A 22,076-nucleotide genomic window follows, 5' to 3' on the forward strand; every position below is an offset into this window, starting at 1 on the left:
CCTATGACAGATGTCAAAATTACTGACCTATAATCTTCTATTTTCTGTCTCCCTCACTTCTTGAATAAAGCGGTTATATTTGTTACTTTTGAGTCCAATGGAATAGCTTTCAGAATCAAGGGGAATTGGAAAATTACAATTAAAGAGTCTACTACCTCAATAGCAAACCTCTTTTACAACCGTAGGATGAAGTTCATCTATACCCAGAGATGTGAGCCTACAGGCCGATCAGTTTACTTAGTACCACTTCCCTTGTGGCTAAAATTTCACGAAGTTCCTTTGTCCCTTCCACTTCCTGTTTTCCAGCTATTACTGGAATGTTTTCTCTATGCTCACAGTGAAGACAAAAGCAAAATTTTATTAATTTCTCTTCCATTTTCTTATCATTAACTGCTTATTCGCACCATCTGGAAGACCACCACTCACTTTACTTACTCTTTTCCTTTTTAAACACTTGTAGAAACTCTTGCTATCTACTTTTACGTTCCTGGCTAACTTACTCTCAACCTAATTTCTTTCTCCTGGTTAACTTTTCAGTCATTCTTTGCAGTTCTTCATGCTGTGATTAATTATCTGACTTGCTATTTAACTTTGCATAATTCTAGACATTTTCATTAAGTTTGACATTAAACATGGACGACTCACTTTATAATTTTTCTTTATAGTAAGGATATATTTAATCTGAATATTCTGAAACATCCCCTTAAATGTCTGCCACTGGATTTCTATTGATCTATCTCCGAGCCTAATATGCCAGTTTATTTTAGCTAGCTCAGCTTTCACGCCCACATAGTTGCCCTTACTTAGGTTTAAAACAGTAGTCTTCAATCCAATCTTCTTCCTTTCAAACTGTATGTAAAATTCAAACATACATGGATTGCTGAAGCCTAGAGGTATCTTAAACCGTAGATCATTAATTAATACTGTCATATTGCACAATACCAAGTGTAACACAGCTTCCTCTTTGATCAATTCCAAAGAAACCCAAAGCAACTCTCCTGAAAGCATTCTATGAAATCCTCAACAAAAACCAAAAAAACTGCAAAGTGCTGTAAATCAGGAATAAAGACAGAAGTTGCTGGGAAAGCTCAGCAGGTCTGGCAGCATCTGTGAAGAAAATTCCAGTGGCCCGAAACGTTAACTCTGACATTTCTTCACAAATGCTGCCAGACCTGCTGAGCTTTTCTATGAACTCCTCATCCAGGATACCACTGCCAATCTGATTGTTCCATTTTATGCAGATTAAACTCATCCATGATTACTGCCGCCCCTTTATCACAAGCACCTGATATTTATTTTTGTATATTTTGTCCAGCATTGTTGTTATTGTTAGGGGCCCATTAATCACTCTCAATAGTGACTTCTTTCCCATATTATTCCTCATTTCCACCCAAACCAATTCTTCATCCTGATCTCCTGAACAAAGGTCACTTTTAACAATGGCACAAAATGTCATCCTTAATTAACATACCTATACCTCCACATTTACCTAACTTCCTATTTTTCTTTATGTCGTATACCCCTCAAAATTCAGGACTGAATCCTTGTCACCCTGAAGCCAGGGCTATCAAAATGTATTTATTTACTTCAATATGCACAACATTCAATATCATTTTGTTTGCTTTTTCAGTGCACGTGCATTAAGATACAGAATCGCTACTTAGTCTTGATTGCTGGTGTACTCCGAAGTATTTTTTTTCTCTCTGAGCCATCCCTACCATTCTTTGGTTCTCATTTTCCTGTTTTAGCTTCTCTTTTGCAATCTCCTGTCCTATTTATGCCAGAACCTTCTGGGTACAGATTGGCTCAGCAGTCCGACATATCCACTGGAACAATACTAAACATGACAAATGATGGTGATGGTCACACCGAAGGCAAACAAGAAAATACATCAGAAACCTCATCGTAAAGATTTTTTTGAATGCTATAACCTCTCATTCAAAGATAAAACTAACTTTATACTGATAGGTTGGCAACACACCATGTTTAAAATACAGTAAAGTGCCCACATCTAGCATCAAACTGAATCCATTAATGAGGAAAGTTTCATGATCTTTAAGCAGTCTAATGGTCTTGAACACAAACAATTCTGGTCAAATTCTTTCTTTTTATTGCTTCAGTACCTCAAACAGGGGTGGAATAATAATTGCATTTGATCCGCAAAAATATTACAACTTACAAGTCTTCTGATTCTTGGAAAGAGCATCAAACCTGTACCCATATGACAGAATTAAGTTTCTCCTCGTTCTGCTGTGTTACGTACTGCATACACAGACAATATATAGTTCACAAAAGAAATTCTTAGCAACTGTGTAAATATTTTGAAAATTCCAAACAAACTTGGTTCTGAAATCAGGTCATAAACCAATGGAGCAACCATATCAAAATAAAGTGTAATTCAAACCAATAGCCATTAGGGTAGAGTTTACAAAAATAGAAAAACAAAATTAAACTTTAAGCAATGTTTATCCAATGTTGCCATCAAATGTAAACAATATTGCAATACTTACCGGAGTGCCCACTTTTATCTGTTGCTCAAGTTTATCAGCCATTGCTTTTTCATTGAATTTGGCACTTCGCTTGACATATATTCCTCCATGCTAAAATATAGATGATATTATGAATGACATCTTACTACAAAGTTCACTGGGTTTCATCAGAGAAATTTTAAAAATACAATGTAAACTGCACAATTGATATTATCATTGCTAGCTTTCAAAGTCATAACTATCTATGGTTAAACTTTACCAGTCCTGCATATCCACAATGGACAAACCCATAATTACAATTTATAGTCCTTTATGTCATGTCGAAGGTGCACAAGAGGCATTAAAAAAAGTGTGTACAGGTCTCCAGTTCAATTGTAAACTTAGGAATTCGCTTTAGAACCTATATTCAAAATGTTTCATATTTGCATAGCATGAAAACACTATGTCAAGTAGGTTATTATTCTCCGTCACAAACCTTAAATAATTCCCACCTCAAGATAATTGGTTAAGGTCTTATCAAGATTCCAATTAATAGGACTGAATACAGATAGAAAAAACTGAAAACTTCCATCGTTTTACTCAAACTGTGACTGCAGCTGCTAGTCTCACTTGCTCACACTTCTACTTTTATTTGTATAAATTAAGGACCTGGATGCTCTCCAGTATTTTGTAGAATGAAATCACACTGAAAAATCAGTACATGGTAGGTATGTCATGTGAAGCAGGCCACAATTGGTATTTTTTCAGTTTGGTCTTATCAAAAATCTTACACAATACATAATTGTTCAACAATGTCCATCTATCAAATACACAAATGAAATTTGCTCCCAACATTGCAGCCTTAAAATCCTATAAGTCACTGACGTATGATGGAATTGCTTAAAGGCCTCCACCATAAGGGGTTTTATTCGTCAAATGACTACTTCCTGAATTTGTTGCACAAAAACGTAACTTGTAGGAATCTATGTTTGCTTTGGAAGAAAAAATGACATACGGGGAAAAGACCTGAGAGTGGCACAAGGTGAATTGTTCTTTCAGAGGGCCAGTATGAACAGCACGGACCAAACAACCTCTTCTGTGCTGCAACCATCCGTGATTCTATGACATTATAACTGGGGGGAAAAATACCTTGTTGAGCTGATTATATATTTGGCTCGTGGACTGTAAGAGTTTGCATGGGGGTTCATCAATCGTGACTACCATGCTGGATACTTTCAAAAAGTGTTTTTTTTGTTTACAGATCCTAAAGAATTTCTGCAATTCATGGAACACCAGTCTTGCTACTCCAGATTACAGTTTAGACACTCATGCCCCTTGACATTCAGTGGTATCACCATCACTGAATCCTACACTAACATCATCCTGGGAGCTATCATTGATCAGAAACTCAACTGGACTCACCACATAAATGCAGTGGCTACAAAAGCAGGTCAAAGGCTAGGAATCCTGCGGCGAGTAACTCATCTCCTGACTCCCGAAACCTTGTCCATCGTCTACAAGGCACAAGTCAGAAGTGTAATGGAATACTCTCCACTTACCTGGATGAGTACAGCACCAACAACACTCAAGAAACTTGACACCATCCAGGACAAAGCAGCCCGCTTGATTGGCACTACATCGACAAGCATCCACTCCCCCCACTCCAACGCTCAGTCACAACAGTGTGGACTATCTACAAGATGCACTGCAGAAATTCACCAAAGATCCTCAGACAGCACCTTCTAAACCCATGACCACTTCCATCTAGAAGGACAAGGGCAGCAGGTATATGGGAATACCACCACCTTCAAGTTCCCCTCCAAGCCAGTCACCATCCTGACTTGGAAATATATTGCTGTTCCTTCACTGTTGCTGGCTCAAAATCCTGGAATTCCCTCCCTAATGGCTTTGTGGCTCAACTCACAGCAGATGGACTACATCAGTTCAAGTAGTCAGATCTCCACCACCTTCTCAAGGGCAACTAGGGACGGACAATAAATGCTGGCCAGCCAGCGATGCTCACATCCCCTTAAATAAATAAAAAGCAAACAAAAAAAGCACTGCATTCAGTTATGATCATTTCCTCTCAGAAAGCATTCACTGCCCTCAAACGATACCTGGTTAAAATGTTTAAATTGTATTGAAATGACTTGTATTGCCTTAAAATACAGAAGATTGAGGGGTGATTTATTTGAATTATTGAACACAATTAAGATTTGATGTGATTAAGATTGATTTGATCCCAGTAAGTTAGTCTGAATGCAAGAGACAGAAGACCAGAACAAAGAGATATAACACGAAAGTTAAAGCAGGCCATTCAGGGCTTAAATTAAGCACTTCAATGCTCAAAGGGAAGTGGAAATTTAGAAAAGTTATTCCCAAAAACTTAGGTCAATTAAAAATTTTGCCATTAATCTTTATAAGATTTGGATGAAAAATTTATCTAACTTGCTTTGAGAAATACTGAAGGCATACAGGTATTTTATATATTTTACATATGGAACCTTACTAAGATTATTCCCGTTCAGATTACATGAGTCCTGTCTGACATGTTGCTTCCATGGTGTCAGAGTTCAGAGTATCACTCAAATGTGCAGAACAGTTTGCAGGGATAAAAAGAACAGTTGGGAGGGTGGACCCATATTGGAATCAACAATATAGGTGGATAAAGAGTTGGAGTTCTACAGACAAAGTGTAACTATCTAGAGAGAAAGTTGAAGAGTAGGATATAAAAATGTAGCCATTACTCCTAGTGTCACATGATAGCTTGCATTGGAATAATAATATATAGGAAGTTAGTATGTAGCTTAAAACATGGTGCAGATGGAAAGGCTTCAGATTCCTGAGGCATTGAGTCCCATTCTAGAAAAGATTAGCCCTGTACCTAACATACAGGTTGCATCTCACCACAGTTAGGACTACTGAGGTTAACTGGAGCTGTGGAGGGTGGATTAAGTTAATTAAACTGGAGGGGGGGAAACCCAGATGAAGCAGTAGAGAAGAGAGTGACATGGTACATAGGATATGGCAAGCATATGCAAGTCAGATGATGATGGATTTTAAGTATGTGTACTAAAGCTCCATAAGGAAGGCAAACAAAGTGTGAGAATTCCAGTTATGTCATATAAGTGGAATAGTATCATGGTGTTTGTGTTACAGTGCTAGTGATTCGGAGGCTCTGATGAATGATCTGGAAAAAATTTAATTTGATAAATCTAGAATAGAAAGCCACCAGTCAGTGACAATGAAACTGTGGGCCGTCATAAAGAATCATCTGGTTCACTGATTCCCTTGAGAGAAAGGGATCTGTCATCCTTACTTTGATCTGAGAACCAATAACACAAATCTGCTGATTCCTAACTGGCCTCTGAAATGGCTTGTTAAACCATTCAGTTGGACCAAACTATTGCCGAGTACATAATTAAACCTGGACACATCACCTGAAATCAACAAACACACCTAGCCCAATTGACCTTCCTCATCCGAGGACTGTGGCAGATTTCTGAGAACTGTCCCACAATCAAATCAAGCAACAGATTCACACAATCTGATGCTTTGTCACACATTTTAGCAAATGCTTCATACCCCTCCATCATTTCTAGGTATGTGCCGCTGCACTGCAAAGAGCAAGATCATAAGAGATGCTGCACAGTTGTTTATATATTGACAACGGATCCGAATCAGCTAGGGAAGCAGTCGTCTTTCATGATGAAAAAGCACAGAGTGGCTCAGAGGACACAGAAAATAATTTGGATGACAGACTTCAATGAGTGGGCTGGCTACCCACCAAGTTGGCATCTCCAGAAGGAGATATCTGCTAAATTAAGACTGTGGCTGGTGGCAATATAACAAACACAAAGATAAGTCTAATTGTCACAGGTGTACCTGCTCATGACAGTATGAGAAGTGGCACACTGCACAGATAGACAAACATGTCAACAAAAGGGCAATCGATCTGGTGGTGGGGAAATTTGGGGAAACATTAATTCAAGGTGGAAATTATCAATGGGAATCAGGGACAAACATGCCAGTGGCTGGAGTCAAACTTGGCACAAAGGAAGATGGTAAGGGTTGCTGGGTGTCAACGATCTCAGTCATGCGTCATCTTAAGATGCTTCAACATGAAATCAGAAATTGGGATTTTTGCTGTTGATTTCATCATTATGTTCAGCACCATTTGTGACCCCTGAGATTCTGAAGCAGTCTGCGTCCAAACATAAGACCTGGTCAATATTCAAGCTTGGGCTGATAAACAGCAAGTAACATTCATATCATATATGTGCAAGGCAATGACAATCTCTAACAAAGGAGAATTCAATCACCAGCCCATGACATTTGTATTAATGGACCATTAATCAATTGATATAATCAACGGCATTACCATTACTGAATCTCCAAATATCCACATCTTGTGGGTTACCATTAACTAGAAACTGAACTGGATCATATATTTAAATATTGAGGCTGCCAGAGCAAGTCAGTGGTTATGAGTTCTATGGCACATAACTCACCTCTTGGCTGCTCATTGCCCATTCATCAACTAAAAGCACAAGTCAGAGGTGTGATGGAACACCCTCCACTGGCCTGATTGCCAACACTCAGGAGACTTGACACCATCTAGGACAAAGAAATCTGTTTTATTGGCATTACATCTAACACTTTCAACATTATCCCCATCCACCAGCAGCAGTGTGTGCCCTCTCCAAGATGCACTGTAACACCTCACTAAGGTTCCTAAAACACTGGGGCATTCAAACATGCAACTTCTACCACCTCGAAAGACAAATGCAGCATATACATGGAAACACCGTCACCTGCAAGTTCTTCTCCAAGCTACACATCATCCTGATTTAGAGCTAAATCAACATTCCTTCACTGTCACTGGGTCGAAACTGCGAAACTCCCTTCCTAACAGCATCATGAATAGGCTTACACCATATGGCTACAGCAGCTCAAGAAGGTAGTTCACCACCACCTTGGGGACAATTAGGGAACAGCATTAAAGGCTGGCTTAGTCAGTGGCATTTACATCCCATGAATTAATAAAAAAAGACACAATCAATTGGGACATAGTAAATGACACAACAAATGAAGTCAGCATGGATTTGTTAAAGGCTCCTCATGCTTTGACTTGCTTGCTCAAGTTATTTGAAGTAATGAAAGTCGATGAAGGTACTACAATTGATATAATGTATGTGGACTTTCAAAAATGTTTGATAAAGTAACATATAATAGGCCTGTTACTTGTGAATACTAAGTTAGTTAAGCAATAGAAATCAGAGTAGTGAACATCTATGTGGCAGGCTGATGGGAAGTTTGCAGAGGCATTCTCCAATATTATAGCCACCACCCTTTTTGACATATACTCATGACCCGGATATCAATGTATGTATGACAGAATTTCAAAGTTTGCACCTGACAACTCGACTGCAGTAAACAGTGAAATGGCAGTGTTTTCATGATTCTTTCACAGGATGTGAGGCTTACTATTTAAGCCAGCATTTACTGTCCATTTTCAATTACTCTTGAAAAGCAGAGGGGCTTAGGAAACCCACTGCAGACCTTACAGCCTTAACAACTGAAAGTACAACAATGAATAGAAGAACAATTAAAATTAAGAATATTCAAAAGGCCTGAATTGGAGCTCTGCAGCTATCGTACAGGATTATAGAGGTGGAGGAGATTGCAGAAATAGAAAAAGATGAAATGTTGAAGGGTTTCAAAGACAAAGTTTAGAGATTTTGAACACAGGCATTGCTTAACTGTGAACTAATGTAGGCCACAAAGTGCAGGGTGGTGGTGATCGGGTCTTGACGGGTCAGGGTATGGGCAGCACAATTTGGGATGGCTTGAAGTTTACAGAATTTTTTTGATTCTTTTCCATGGATGCAATAAGATCTAAGTAGTTAATCAATGACAGCACAATTTTCCCAAATGGCACATTAAATAGCTGACTTGCTTTTACATTAAAAGGAGTGGTGCAAAAAGAGGTTGGTGTTCAATTGAAGGACTGTTTTCATAAGCAGAAAGGCACGACAGAAATTGGTTGACCAGAAAATGTCTGAGTAAACCAATTACATAATTCTTTGAATCCAAATTGTTTCCACTGCAAATTGTTTGCCTTCCGCACAAAATTTAAACAAGGTACCATACCTGAGAGAAATACCATCCATACAAGGGAAGCCACTTCAACCCATCCTTTAGAACGTAACGCACATGGCCAAGTGCATTTTGCCGGATTGCTAACATATCAGCAATAATCCAGTCAACTGAACAAGAAAAATACATTGTTCATAATTTTATAGACATTTATATATGTATATATTTTTAATACACAGAACAAGCTGAAGATTTGTTTTATGTTTGAGAACGGTCTGTTTCTGAACCAGCCTATTGAAGAGTTCATGAGTTGTAGCATTTTTGTCTGTGGGATAGATTCTCATGCAGGGAATGCAATACTATACAAATGCTCAATGATTCACAGAATTGGAAGTTCCTAGTCACTTAAGAAGTGGATCCAATCTTAAAAATAAGTACAATCCATTTATGAAATTAATCAGATGCCACATTTACCAAATAAAATCTTTGAAAAGCCCTTGCCCTTTTACAAATGAAACGTCAATGTTGTCCCCTGTGACTAAGTATTCACGACTTTAAACCAAGCAAGGGGACATAAACACATTCAGAGACCTGCAGCTTCAATTTACACTGAAACAGAACAGCTATGAAAATGGCACACAAGGCTCATTAGGACAGGATGCAACCCAATTCTTGAAGTTTGATCTTTTTTGCACTATTTGACTTTATCAAAAGCCCATCAGGTGACATCGCTTAATTTCTGTTAGCTAGTAACCTTACTTTTTAATGTCAATTATTCTAATGCAATTGAAGTCAATACGATACAAAAAATGAGAGTTCAAAAAGGAAAGCAAAATGAACCATTTATTTAAAATAAAAGCTTGGCTCTGTAACTTCACAAGGTTATTAAACTAAGATAAATGATGTGTACTTAAGTGATCAATGCCCCCATCACACATTTGTTGGATTACTTTCCTCTGGCTAGCCAATGCACATTTCTTGTTCAGAACCCTGCAAGCCTCTTCTTCTGTCTCTTCCAATCAAGTCACCCTCCATTTCTCCCATCACTGATAGTTTTGAATAGGGATGGAGCAGCATACTATTACTCAAATTGGAACACAATTGCCAAGGCGGCCCTCCAGCCCATTGAATCTTTTGGAAGATGCCACAGAGACCTGTTGAAGCCTCAATGAAAGAAAGAACTGACTGTTGCATAGGCAAGTTTGCAGATAACACTACATTGCAACTATGCTTCTATTATCATATATGAGAGCAGGAGATTACAAAGGAATTAAATCAGTAGAGATAGCTGTGAGACGTGGTGGTCAGCGTGGGGAAAATTAGCTCATCGACAGTGAATTCAAGGAAGACAAAAAAAAGTTTGTGTGACAGACTAGCAGCTGCGAGTGAGCAAAAGGATGTGTGTACTCATGTGCCTCATTCATTACATATATATCAAAATTAACCAAAAAAGTTAAATGAAATGCTGACCTTTATCTTAAGGGAGAGAAAGTGACATTTCTTTTCTATGGAACCTTGAACAAGCTTTCCTGGAGTATTATGTCCTGTTTTGGGCACCAAATCTCAAACATTACTTTTCTTGCAGAAAACATAGCACTGGTTCCCCAGAATTATGGAGGGCTTAATGGAGTTATATTACAAGGGCAGGTTTCAAATTCATTTGAAGTTAGATAGATGAAGGATGACTAATCCTTCTTTCAAATGATATGGGATCTGTTCACAGTGAATAAAAATAATCTTTTTCTTCTAAATGCTCGAGAAAAATCAGGAAGCATTTCTTCACATAAATGTAAAGAGCATCCTGAATGGTACTCCTTAACTTCAGTATCTGCCCAAAAACCTGCTAAGGATCAGTCAATTGAAAATTTCAAGAGATTTGTTTTAACTCAAGAATATTAAATGCTTTGTGGTTGGATTGCGTTAAGATATACATCAGCCATGATCAAAGAGAATAATGGAACGTATTTGTTGGATTGAATGGCCCACTGAACATTCTATGTTCAGTATCTTAGAATCATAAGAATCCCTTCAGTGTGGAAACAGGCCATTCGGCCCAAAAAGTCCACACTGACTCTATGAAGAGCATCCTACTCAGACTCACCACCCCCTACCCTAACCCTGCCGTTCCCATGGCTAATCCACCTCGCCTATACAACCCTGGATACTATGGGAAATTTAGCATGGCCAGTCTGCCTAACCTGCACATCTTTGTGACTGTGGGAGGAAACCAGAGCACCTGGAGGAAACCCACGCAGACCCAGGGAGAACGTGAAAACTCCACACAGACAGTCGCCCTAGGCTAGAACTGAACCTGGGTCTCTGGCGCTGTGAAGCAACAGTGCTAGCCACTGAGCCACCGTGCTGCCCCCTTCCATCTCATATCTGTCTCGTTCAAATTACGGCAATGGCAAAATCTCATCTTGATGTTCTCTACTCCTCCCGCACCTTCTTGTACTTTGAGTACTTCATTTTGCATTACTCCATCATTCCATTAAAATTTTTGTATACGTCCACCGCAACTACCGCTACATACAAGCTTCAACCAAGATATCCATCAGTCATTTCTGTAGCATTGTAAATTACCCCTCTTGATTCTTCATGACCAGTACGCAGCCTTAAACACAGCTGGTCACTCACCCTCCTTCAATTTCCAGGTAATTGCAACTAAACTCACCTAGATCTGTTCCTATTTATCCAAACATAGTCAGAGAACTGCAATGACCTCTCTTCCCAGTCATACATCTAGAGGTGTCCAAAAACCTAACAATGGCCTTCTCCTAATTCTCATCTGCAGGCTGACCTTCAGCAACATCACCTAAAAGCATATCAAGTCGCAAACATAAGCCCATAACATTCAGTTCCATTGCCATATCAATTCTTGAATCTTCTATAGTTTCAGATTTGTTACACTTGCTTGGCCAAATGCCAGTATTTTATAGGATCAGAAATTTTCTCCAAAACTAAATTGTGAAGACCAGAGCTATTGGCTTTGTTTCCCACCACAAGCTCGGTTTTTGAACACAGATTCAAACTCTTTCCTATCCTCTATGAAACTGAACTAATCTGCTAGCGGCATATGACGTATATTTCATCAAGTTGATTCTTTGGTCCACGTATCTGTTTTATTGTCAAGATTACCGACCATTACCTTTTAACATGATTGGACTGCATCCCTGCTTAACTGCTGATGGAACCCTGACCCATGTGACCCCTGAAGCTGGCTATATCTCAGCTGTCCTCCAACAGTAATTCTACGTAAACATGTAGACATCCAAAACCACTCCTCTCATTTTAAATCATACCAGGTTGTGGTCACTCATAACAACCCCGGTGCTTCCTTATAGAGAGACTCCTGGCCCAGTAGTGGCTCAAATTAAAAATCTCATACAAAAGCATAATACTGTGGGTGCTGGAAACTGGAGATAAAAACAGAAAAAGCTGGAATTACTCAGCAGAGGCACCATTCTTCCACTTAACAGTCAAAATGCTGATAAACCTTTAACTTTGAGAAAGTACAGAAACTTCACACAATTACAACAGCATATTCCAATTTAAAACTAGGCATACAATTAAAAGTAGGAAACAATAAGCCAAAAACCATTTTGCAATATTAAAATGAGCTTTTTAATTCTTTCAATTGTATTCCTAATCTCAACAATACAACAGAAAATAATTTAAGATTCAGAACAGAAAATAATATATTTAAGTAACCCTTCAATCAGCAAGAGAATATGAAAATAAGCTCACACACCTGTACACTGATGGTTAGATAAGTAAACCATGTTTTCCTTTTTCTCTGGCAGGTCTCCATATATAACAACCTGTAAAAAGGTCAGTTTTACTGTTCATTATTATGCATTTACAAATACTCAACATTATGAACTCTGCAGTGTTGATCAGGTTGTCCACACCCAACACAAATCTTACGAGCCTCTTACTTAACCAGGCAGTCTGCAGTCCGTATAAAGTTGTTAAAAAAGGAGCATGGTAAAGCCAGAATTTTTACTTATCAAAGTCTTGCACAAAATTCCAAACAATGTATATCTCTTTAAATTCTTAGCAACTTTGTTTTCAAAAATAACAGCTAACAGAAATTACTACTTTAAGCATACTTAAAGATTGTTTCTTACCATGTAAAGCGTTTTTTTATTGCAGATAATTTTTTTTTTAAAAAAGTGTACTGGCTTCACAGGAAAACATGGCAAACATTTCTTTAAGCTTAAGAACAGTTCAAATATTTAACTCATAAATTGTGCCACATGGCTAGTGATGTTTTGATTAGAAAAAAGGTCAACAATTCCTCGGAAAATTCTTCCTCTCCATTTTAATGAAGATGTTATCCCTTTAATGTAAGAACAAGTTGTCTGATATTTGTAATCTCTTGCTTTCAAAACAGTCCCTGCAACAGTCAAATTCCTGCAATTTTTCCCCCACTAAGTAATAATTGGCCAACAGGACTAGTGTCTGAGAAATAAGAGGCCTCATCTTACATGCTCTGTTTTGTGCTTTGTAGAAACGACTGTTCAGTCACTGAAGCATAGCCTGCTCCCTACATTCATGACAATGATCAGCTTGCACTTGGCATGCTCAGGGTGGATGATCATATGTGCTCCAAGAAAGTCTCCAGAACCCCATCAATCTCCTGCTCAATCAAACTGATTTATTTTTACATCCTATTTTCATTCAGAAACAAAAAATACTAAGCATACTTTGTGAAAGAGATAGTAGGAACTGCCGATGCTGGAGTCTGAGATAACAAGGTGTAGAGCTGGATGAACACAGCAGGCCAGGCAGTATCAGAGGAGCAGGAAAGCTGACGTTTCAGGTCTGGACCCTTCTTCAGAAACTTTGTGAAATATGTATCTGATGTGTCTTCCTTCTCTACTCTTGCCTATCCAAAGAAAAGTGAAATGGAGTTTTGAAAACATTTTAAAATAACTCAGCCCAGAAGTGTAACACAATCCATCGTGTCTGTTGGAATTTAAATCCATGTTAAAGCTGAGGAGCCAACAGTCAGTGCTAGAATTGTCCCAAATACTTAGCTGTTGCGCTATTAACAGATTCAATAACTCAACTCTTAAGGCTTTGCAGTAATGACAACAGTTTCAGTTTAATGACACTAGGAATAAACTTGGACCCATTAAGAGTTGGAGTACAAAGAGTTGGAGAATGGTTGAAGGTTTTCCATAGTTAGGAGGCTGCTCTGCCATTCAATGGGATCATGTTGAACTGAGTGACATTCCTTAAGTCCACTTTCCTGCTGTTTCCCCACAATCCCCGATAACCCGACTCATAACAATCTATCTCAGCCTTTAAATGTACACAAGGACTCTGCCCCACCCCCCAGCTCTCCGTGGCAAGAAGTTCCAAAGACGCTCAACCCTCAGAAGAAATTCCTCCTCATAACAGATTTAAATTAGCAGCCCTTAATTCTGGATTATGAGCCTATACTGCCTGGCCCCAGTCTTTTCCATGAGGGGAAACATCCTCTCAGCATTTATCCGTTAAGCCCTTTAAGAATCCTAGATGTTTCAATGAGATCACCTCTCATTCTTCTAAATTCCAACGAGTAGAGTCCCAGTTGGTTTAGCCTTCACTCAGAAGACAATCTTTCCATATGGTGGATAAGCCTCATGAATCTTGTCTGAACTACCTCCAATTAAGTAATATATTTTCTTAAATAAGGGAATCAAAGTTGCTCAGGGATATAGATAGATTAGACAAATGGGAAAAAGTTTGGCAGATGGAGTAGTGTGGGAAAAAGATTTCCTACCTTGGCAGGAAAAATAGAAAAACAATATACTATTTAAATAGAAAGAGGATGCAAATGTGGTGTGGAACAAAAGAATCTAAGTCACTTTGTACAAGAATTACAAAATGTGAGTATGCATGGACAACAAATAATTAAGGAGGCAAATAGAATATTGGCCTTTATTATAAGGGACGTGGAATACAAAAGTCGGCAAAGTCTCAGCTCGAGTTGTGTACATTTTTGGCTTGCTAATTTTGGAGGAATCAGTTATTTACTTACAGGGTCCCTACCTTTTTACGACTTCATGGATTAGTTCAATCTACATCAACAAGCTCCACAGGTCACAGGTAAAGTTTAGCTGACTTTTCACACTTAGCATCTCAAATTGCTAATTGATTGAGAATCTATCTACAGATTAAGAAGCAATACAGACAATTTCTTCCCTAGAAGAAGTCAAAAAGGTAAAAGCAGCAGACTAAGAAATTTAAACTTCAGAGCTGTAAAACAGACTTTTGCAAGCTGCATATGGCTCATCACAAGCAAAGCTGTGTGCAAAGACGTCAGACTTGAAGCAATGCATGTGATCCTACAAAATCAAAGACATATTTCCTCATGTTGAATTAGATCGGAATTCAAGAAAACATAATAGCCAAGCTAAAAGACCTAAATTAATCATTAAAATTAATGAGAATTGGGAATCATGCAATAAACATAGCTGATCTCATTCACATAGAGGACATCAGAGTATCAGAAGCAAATAATGAAGTAAAACCATGTCTGTTACATTGTTCTGATTCATGCAAGTTGGGTTAGTACTGTGGATTCCCATACAAGGTAAGAATAGCATACTGCACAGATGCAGATTCCTTCCATTATAAAGGAGAGGATAAAGGTAAAGAAATTGTCAAGTTAATTATCCCAGTAACATGAACAAACAATAAAATTCCAGTAGCCCTCCATTGCCAAAGCTACGAATCAGAAACAAAAAGAAAGTACACAAAGAGCAGGGTTGAATCATTTTTCACTGAAAGGGAATGGAGGGTAGCTAAGAAAGATTGCAAAAATTCAGAACACTTGCACACCACACCCACTTTACTGTTTTTATTTACTAATACCAAGTTAAATATAGTTAAATTAACAAGGTTTTGGCATCCTGGAGGGAATCAGTAATTCTTGTTCTCATTTACTTCCTCAGAAACTGTGTGAAAACTATGCGCTGCACGAGAGGGATTTTCACCATTCGTCTTCTGATGATGAATATATTTATAAATACAATTTCTGTACCCAAACAGGATGTTAATAATAAGGCACTAAGGCAAACTAAGAAGTATGTTATAAATATGCGCTGACATTGATCCAAAAAAATGCTTTGTGGCACACCCAGGGGACACAACTAGCCAGTTATGCAAACAGCAATGAATTTTAAAGATGAAGTCAATATACAACAAATCTTTCTCTTAATATTTAAAATTGCATCTCCCACCAAATGCACATTCTCTTCTATCTGTCAGCTGAAAAGACCTCAAAGAAACCTTATACGTATTTTTCCCTAAAGTCCTAGTCAGGAGGTAAAGGTGTGATTAAGTGTGATAACAAACACAATTTAAAATGTTAAAGTTCACTCGAACTCTATGTGCAGCAAATTTCAGCAATCAGACAGGCGTACAGAAATGAACTCTGTTCAATAAAAAGAGCATTGTAAAAACAGTCATTTGGAAAATAACGTTGCAGGGCTACAAGGAAAGTGCATGTGAGTGGGCAGAGCCAAGCTGTTATTGCAGAAAGCAAGTATGGATATGATAGGCTGAATGGATACCTTCTTTATGGAATAACTCTATGTACCAATTTTGCTAGGTTATGAAAGATTTAAACTATAAAGATAGCAGTAACATGCCACATTATATTGAAATAGTAATGCAGACTAAATTAATACAGATTCTGTTCCCATCAAGCAGAAGTCAGAAGCAGATTATTCACATTAGTGAAAGATTTTAACATGAGACTTATGTTAAGTGAGGAATAAATTGAAAAATAGGACTTGTTTCTTTAAAAGAAAATAATGAGTAAACACATTTTGAAATTCATCAAAGCAGGCTATTGACCTAAATGAAACAGATTTAAGAGGACAGTGACGAATTTCTGAGGAAGAAATTAGTGGACTTGGTGAGAACACAGTACGTGTAACAGTAGGGGCCTCTGTGAAGTTCTAGACCTTGATTTATGCTCTTACGAAAACCTAAATCAAAACTTAAAAGAAATTCAGATTTTAGACCTAATCATTTTTCAAACATTCTTTTAATCAAATACTGCAGCACTTGTTATCTGTTGTATTACTATTCTAGTAACCAAATTTAAAATTAGGTTCTAGCCTAAATGCTGCCATCTTCAGCATGCATCCAGAAGGCTGGATCATCAATGCTCTGCATTTGGCAACAGCTATCACTGGATTTGTGACATACTTTCACACAGACAACTCGCTCAAATTTGTAAGATTAAATTATGAGTTGTTTTTGTGAAATGCAGTTGCTTTCTTTTAAAAAAAGAGAAAACTATCTTGAGTCCATATATGTTTTGATTAAGCAATTAAGTTAAAATAAGTAACACTGAGGCAAGAAAGGGGATTTTGAAATTTAGATTTTCTCAACCTTTTTTTATTTCTAAACGTCACTTTGCACCACATATTTGGGTTTTTCCTTGTGAGAAGAGAGTTCTCAAACAGTATTTTACATTATTGAATAGTTTCCTACTAAGCAATTTGTACATTATAGTTTGAATATGCTGCCCTTCTGTGTCATTTACTTATTGATTTCATTCTTTTCCCTCAAATTTCCAATCTTAAGACAAACCTTGATTTTGGGATGCGTAAATAAAAAATACAGGAAACTATTGGCATGCGATGTCCTTACTTGTTAGGAATATAAATTTGCATAACTAATCCAGGCTACTGCTTGGCTCAACTTTGGTGAATTTTAATTCAAATTTGCTCTGAATAGATTAGATTGCTTAGACTTCTAAACATTTTTGTGCTTGTCCTTTAGACATTCTCATGGCTTTCTCTATATTTTAGTAAACTGAAGACATTTTGAATGGAAGTTGCACCAGTGCTAGAAATGTTATTCTTTATCTAAGTGTTTGAGGGCAAGGCTCAAAAAAAAAATTGCTAACATGACATGGTGCATTTTACAAATTTGGAGAATTTAACTTTTTATAGACATGTAAATATCTTGACATGAATTTTGAAGCTGACTGCTGACCTTGAATACTCATTTCTGAAGAAGGGTCCAGACCCTGAACATCAGCTTTCCTGCTCCTCTGATGCTGCCTGGTCTGCTGTGTTCATCCAGCTCCACACCTTGTTATCTCAGACTCCAGCATCGGCAGTTCCTACTATCTCTGACCTTGAACACCGTTGCACACGAAGATCTAGCAATCCCCAAGGTGGAAATTTGACCATATCCAATGGCAATTTAAGTCTGGCACCAAATCAAGAGGAAGTATTGATATGCAGCAACAGTGATGACAGCTGATAGGCAACCAAACTGAAATGTTCACACTTAGCAAAGCAAAAAGTTAAAAGAAATTAGAATCTCACTCTTTCAATTTAAACTTTCACTTAGGAAAATAAACATATGACCGCATTAAGATAGAAGCTGAACTGATGATTCAAAAGTAAGGAAAACAAAAACTTTTTAAAATGCAAAATTTATCATTGTAGGGAATAACATCCCAGTAAGCCACTGAGTAATTATAAATTTGTTATAACATTAGAAACTTAGCTACACTCACTTAACAAGGTGTAAACTTTTCAACTTTTAACATTCTAACACTGTTAATCTTACTGCAAATTCATGGCATTTCATGATTGCAACAGTGCTTTCAATCTGCAGGAACTCTGAGAAGTGCACCAATTGGAGGGGAGCAGACTCAATGTCAATGCCATTGTCATTTGATGGCAGGTTGTGCATCCAGATTTGGCAAGTTGTCAGTTTCAATGGGAGAATGACAGCCAATGTCAGAAATATCCAGACCATGAAGTTACGTTATGCTCTGACAACAGGTCTTCTTCTTTACTCTCCCACTTTTCTTAAAAAAAAACCCTGCTACTTTCCGCCTTAGCTTTGCAAGTTCTCTCAGGCCATAAGATAAATATGCAATAAGAAAAAAAGTTGCTGGCAAGGAGGACTTGAGCTGAAAACCAGGAGTCGTGTCACTAAAATGCTGAGATGTGAAGCCACACTTTAAACAGTAGCTTGCACTGTAACAAACAGGTGTTGCCTCAATGTTGAGGCAGCTTTACCAAAATAAGAAAAACTGATTGGTTTGAAGAACACAAGCAAAAGGTTTCAGTGGATTTTTAACAGAGCTTGATCATGATTGCAAAGATGCTTACAGCTGCACTCTTATTAACCATAAAAAAGCAACATTTAATCAATTCATATTTACTTATTTTGTTGCATTCCACCTAGCTCCCCCATCAGTGAAACACATCTTGTTTCAAAGGTGTCACTGGATTGACACACTGTCAACTTGAACCACCTGCTCTGATCCATATTATCTTTTTGTTTCTTAAAAAGTATTGAAAATAGCATTTCTACAATAGAATCTTGAAGATCTGGCAAAGCATTGTCCCAATGGAACCAATGACCGTGAGGCAGATGTGTGTAATGAAATAATGGAATCTCATAAGTCAATACATGCTGTCCAGACCAATGCCTCTTCAATGTTGTCAGTTTGGCAAAGAGTCAGCAATAATGAGAAACTCTTTATCCCAAATGGTTATTGATCCGTATTGAAATGTAATTTAAGAAGCTGCAGAAGAATAATCCTTTTGCTGAACAAGCTGACAACAGACAGCTTAAGGAGACTTGGTTCAGACAGATAATTTAAATAAATTGGAAAATCGGAAACACATCAAGATTTATTTTCTCTTTGTAGACATCAATTTATTCATTGTTCGATATTATAGCTGAAAAAAGTTAAAAGCATTTTGTTTCAGGTCACATTACTTTTGGCCTCCAGTTCTTAATCCTGCAGCAAGCTGACCACGGTTTGGATGCACGCCCACTAGATACAGCAAAAACTCTTCCTTACAACTTTACTGTCATTCCATTCAGCTACAGAAATCACAACGTCAATGCTGACAAAGGATTTGTGCTCTCAATCATTCCAAATTAGACTAATATAATCTTGTTCATCCTTTAAAGGTGCTGACTACCATTTTCATCACCTGGAGTATTGGTACGTTTCCAATAGATTGGCTTTGGTGATCACCAAAGCCAATGTGTACCCAGAAGGCTCTAGAACTGAATTTTGGAAAGATTACCAGCTCAGGCTTCTGTCTCCAGTTGTTTTCTCCCTGTTAAGTGCTTACTTTTAAAGGAGGCTATGCAGTGATCCTGGATGAGCTTCTCTCAGGACTCTGAGTCAATATTAAAACTCTCAAGGGACGAGATGAAATGTTGCTGCCATTATTGGGTTGCACCAGTTGGGCACTTTTCGATTTTGTAGGCCAGTGGAAGTTTCTTTGATTTGATTCCTGTTTTTAAACAGGCTTGCAGCACTCAGCAAGAGGGTGTGTTCTTTTACCTGCAACATGGAGTAACTAGGGGATATTTCTGTGATGGTGACATTCACTGCACACAAATGCTTGATCATGGGCTGGTACGAGTGCACTCAGCGCCACTTATCCACTCTGGTAGAGCTGAAATTGGCTTTTTAACCTCTGGCCTTGTGTACTCCTAATAGGTAAACCAGACGTGTCTGTAAGAGCTGCCAGAGCAAGAGCTAGAGGTAGGAGTGAGACAGACCCCTTATTATTTTTCTCAATTTTCTCCCCCTTTAATTTTTCCCTGACAATTTACATATGTGATATTCCATTCGCTTCACCCAAGATTTTATCTGACAGTGACAGAAATAAAATTTGCACTTTTTCCTTAGCAGTCTTCACTTTAAACAACAAATTCTGGAATTACAAGTTTTAAAATACCCACAAATACTTTGGAGTTCTGATCTGTCCCCATAACACCAGTCCAACTCAGTTACGATAGGTTCACTATGGCATGAGTGCTTGGTGTGCCAGTTCAGGTGAGCACTTCAGTGTATGGTACTGTGACCTGCAACCCAATCTCAAAAAGCATCTGAAGGCAGCTGAAGTCAAGTGGTTGAGATACTTGGCATGACATTGAAACACAGTCCAAATCACACATACATACATCAGAGTGGCTTGGACAGATCCTTAGACTTGCTCTTTGTATCTAGACTGATGTACAAAGTCTACTGAAGGCTACACTTGTTGCATTTTTTATACGTGCTCTATTTTAATAATAGCTTTAGAGAGTGCGCGGCTAAGATAAACGCTCACACTGTGGACAAGTTCTGGTTACGAACTTTGGTTTGAGGCAGGGCTTTGCAGGAGCAGCCTAATACATTACTTAAGTTTTCTTTGTACCAATTATATGGTCAAAGCCAACGTATGCACAAGTGAACAACAGTGCATGCGCAGTTCTGAACAGGCAGCCCACACAGACCAACGGGCAAACAGGAAATAGTAAATGATATCTTTGGATACCTTGGTCATTGACTGCAGTCATCTCAAATATTGTTATAGCTTCTTATCTTGAAAGCCAGGATCATTATGAGAAGGCCGGAAGGCCTGGTTGAAAAAAAATACTGAAAATATTGAACTATTTGTGACTGTGAACATGTGAAAACGTCCAGAAACCATCCAGAAAACGTACTCTGCCCAACTTTCTAGAATTTTTGCTTTTTCTATGAGCACTATTGACCTGTCAGTACTGAGAAAATATGATGAACTAGCATAATGGACTTTCAGACACATTTCAGAACATTATACAATCTTTTCCAAATCTTTGTGAACCGCTTAAAATTGAAGTTCATCTATGTTTTGATTTAGCCTTGTGTCTTGCAGCTCTGTGCTTTCTTTGGATAGTCCTGCAAATCTTTGTTTATGCAAAGTGTTTGGTTTATCATGATTCAGCACTGAAATAAATCCTGCAGAGGCAGTGTTGTTCCTTTTGTAATTTCTTGATTACATCACTGTTTCAATTAAACCAACCTTGAAGCTTATCAGAGATAGTGTCAACAGCCTCTGGAGCAAGAGTGCATTCTATGCCTGAAACTCACCCAGTCATCACTGTTGCAATCCATTTGTCAACTCTGCAGTACAAAGACAAACTTTTGAAAGGAGGTTCCTTCACGACTATCTTCAAGACTTTCATGCCCCGAGTTCTTGAAGGGTTGGATCTTGATGTTTAGTTTGAAACAATGAGCAGTCAACACCCCACACATCTCCTGCCTGTGCCTCTGCCTACTGATGGTTGTTAATTCAATATTATTACATTGAATGGAGGGTGCACCCAAGACATCTTGTTATGATTAGGGAGATGGAAAACTGTTAGTGATTGAGTGCTCACGCCAGGACACATGTTCAGCGAGAGATCAGTGCTGTTTCAACTGTCAACCCTTGTTTTCCAATGACTCCTTTCATGCCTGACATGCACATATAATATGTGCATTATTATCAAAAGCAGACCAAAAACCTTTAAACATTCTTTTGTTAGCATAGTGTATACTGCACTTTGGTTGTAAGGACTTGCTGCTCTTTCACTATTTATTAAAACTTATACAAAATCAGCTTTTGACATGTCCGCAGCAAATAAATCAGAACCAATGTACTTCCTAAATCAACATCAATACACTGTGTTTCCATATGATCTGAATTCTGAAGTTCACAGCTA

At 38.1% G+C, this 22,076-nt stretch overlaps 1 protein-coding gene across 1 annotated transcript in view; it reads right to left on the reverse strand.

The window, feature by feature from the left end:
* Nucleotides 1-22,076, reverse strand: part of agpat5 (1-acylglycerol-3-phosphate O-acyltransferase 5 (lysophosphatidic acid acyltransferase, epsilon)) — a 96,476-nt gene that overhangs the window by 57,277 nt on the left and 17,123 nt on the right. Inside the window, exons 2-4 of the mRNA XM_048596759.1 lie at nt 12,319-12,388; nt 8,622-8,737; nt 2,511-2,600 (exon numbers count right to left, since the gene is read on the reverse strand). Of these exons, the coding sequence (XP_048452716.1) occupies nt 2,511-2,600; nt 8,622-8,737; nt 12,319-12,388 (276 nt within the window). The remainder of the gene's footprint in view (nt 1-2,510; nt 2,601-8,621; nt 8,738-12,318; nt 12,389-22,076) is intronic.

Source organism: Rhincodon typus, chromosome 5 (genome assembly GCF_021869965.1).
Source record: "Rhincodon typus isolate 14 chromosome 5, sRhiTyp1.1, whole genome shotgun sequence".
NCBI lineage: Eukaryota > Metazoa > Chordata > Chondrichthyes > Orectolobiformes > Rhincodontidae > Rhincodon > Rhincodon typus.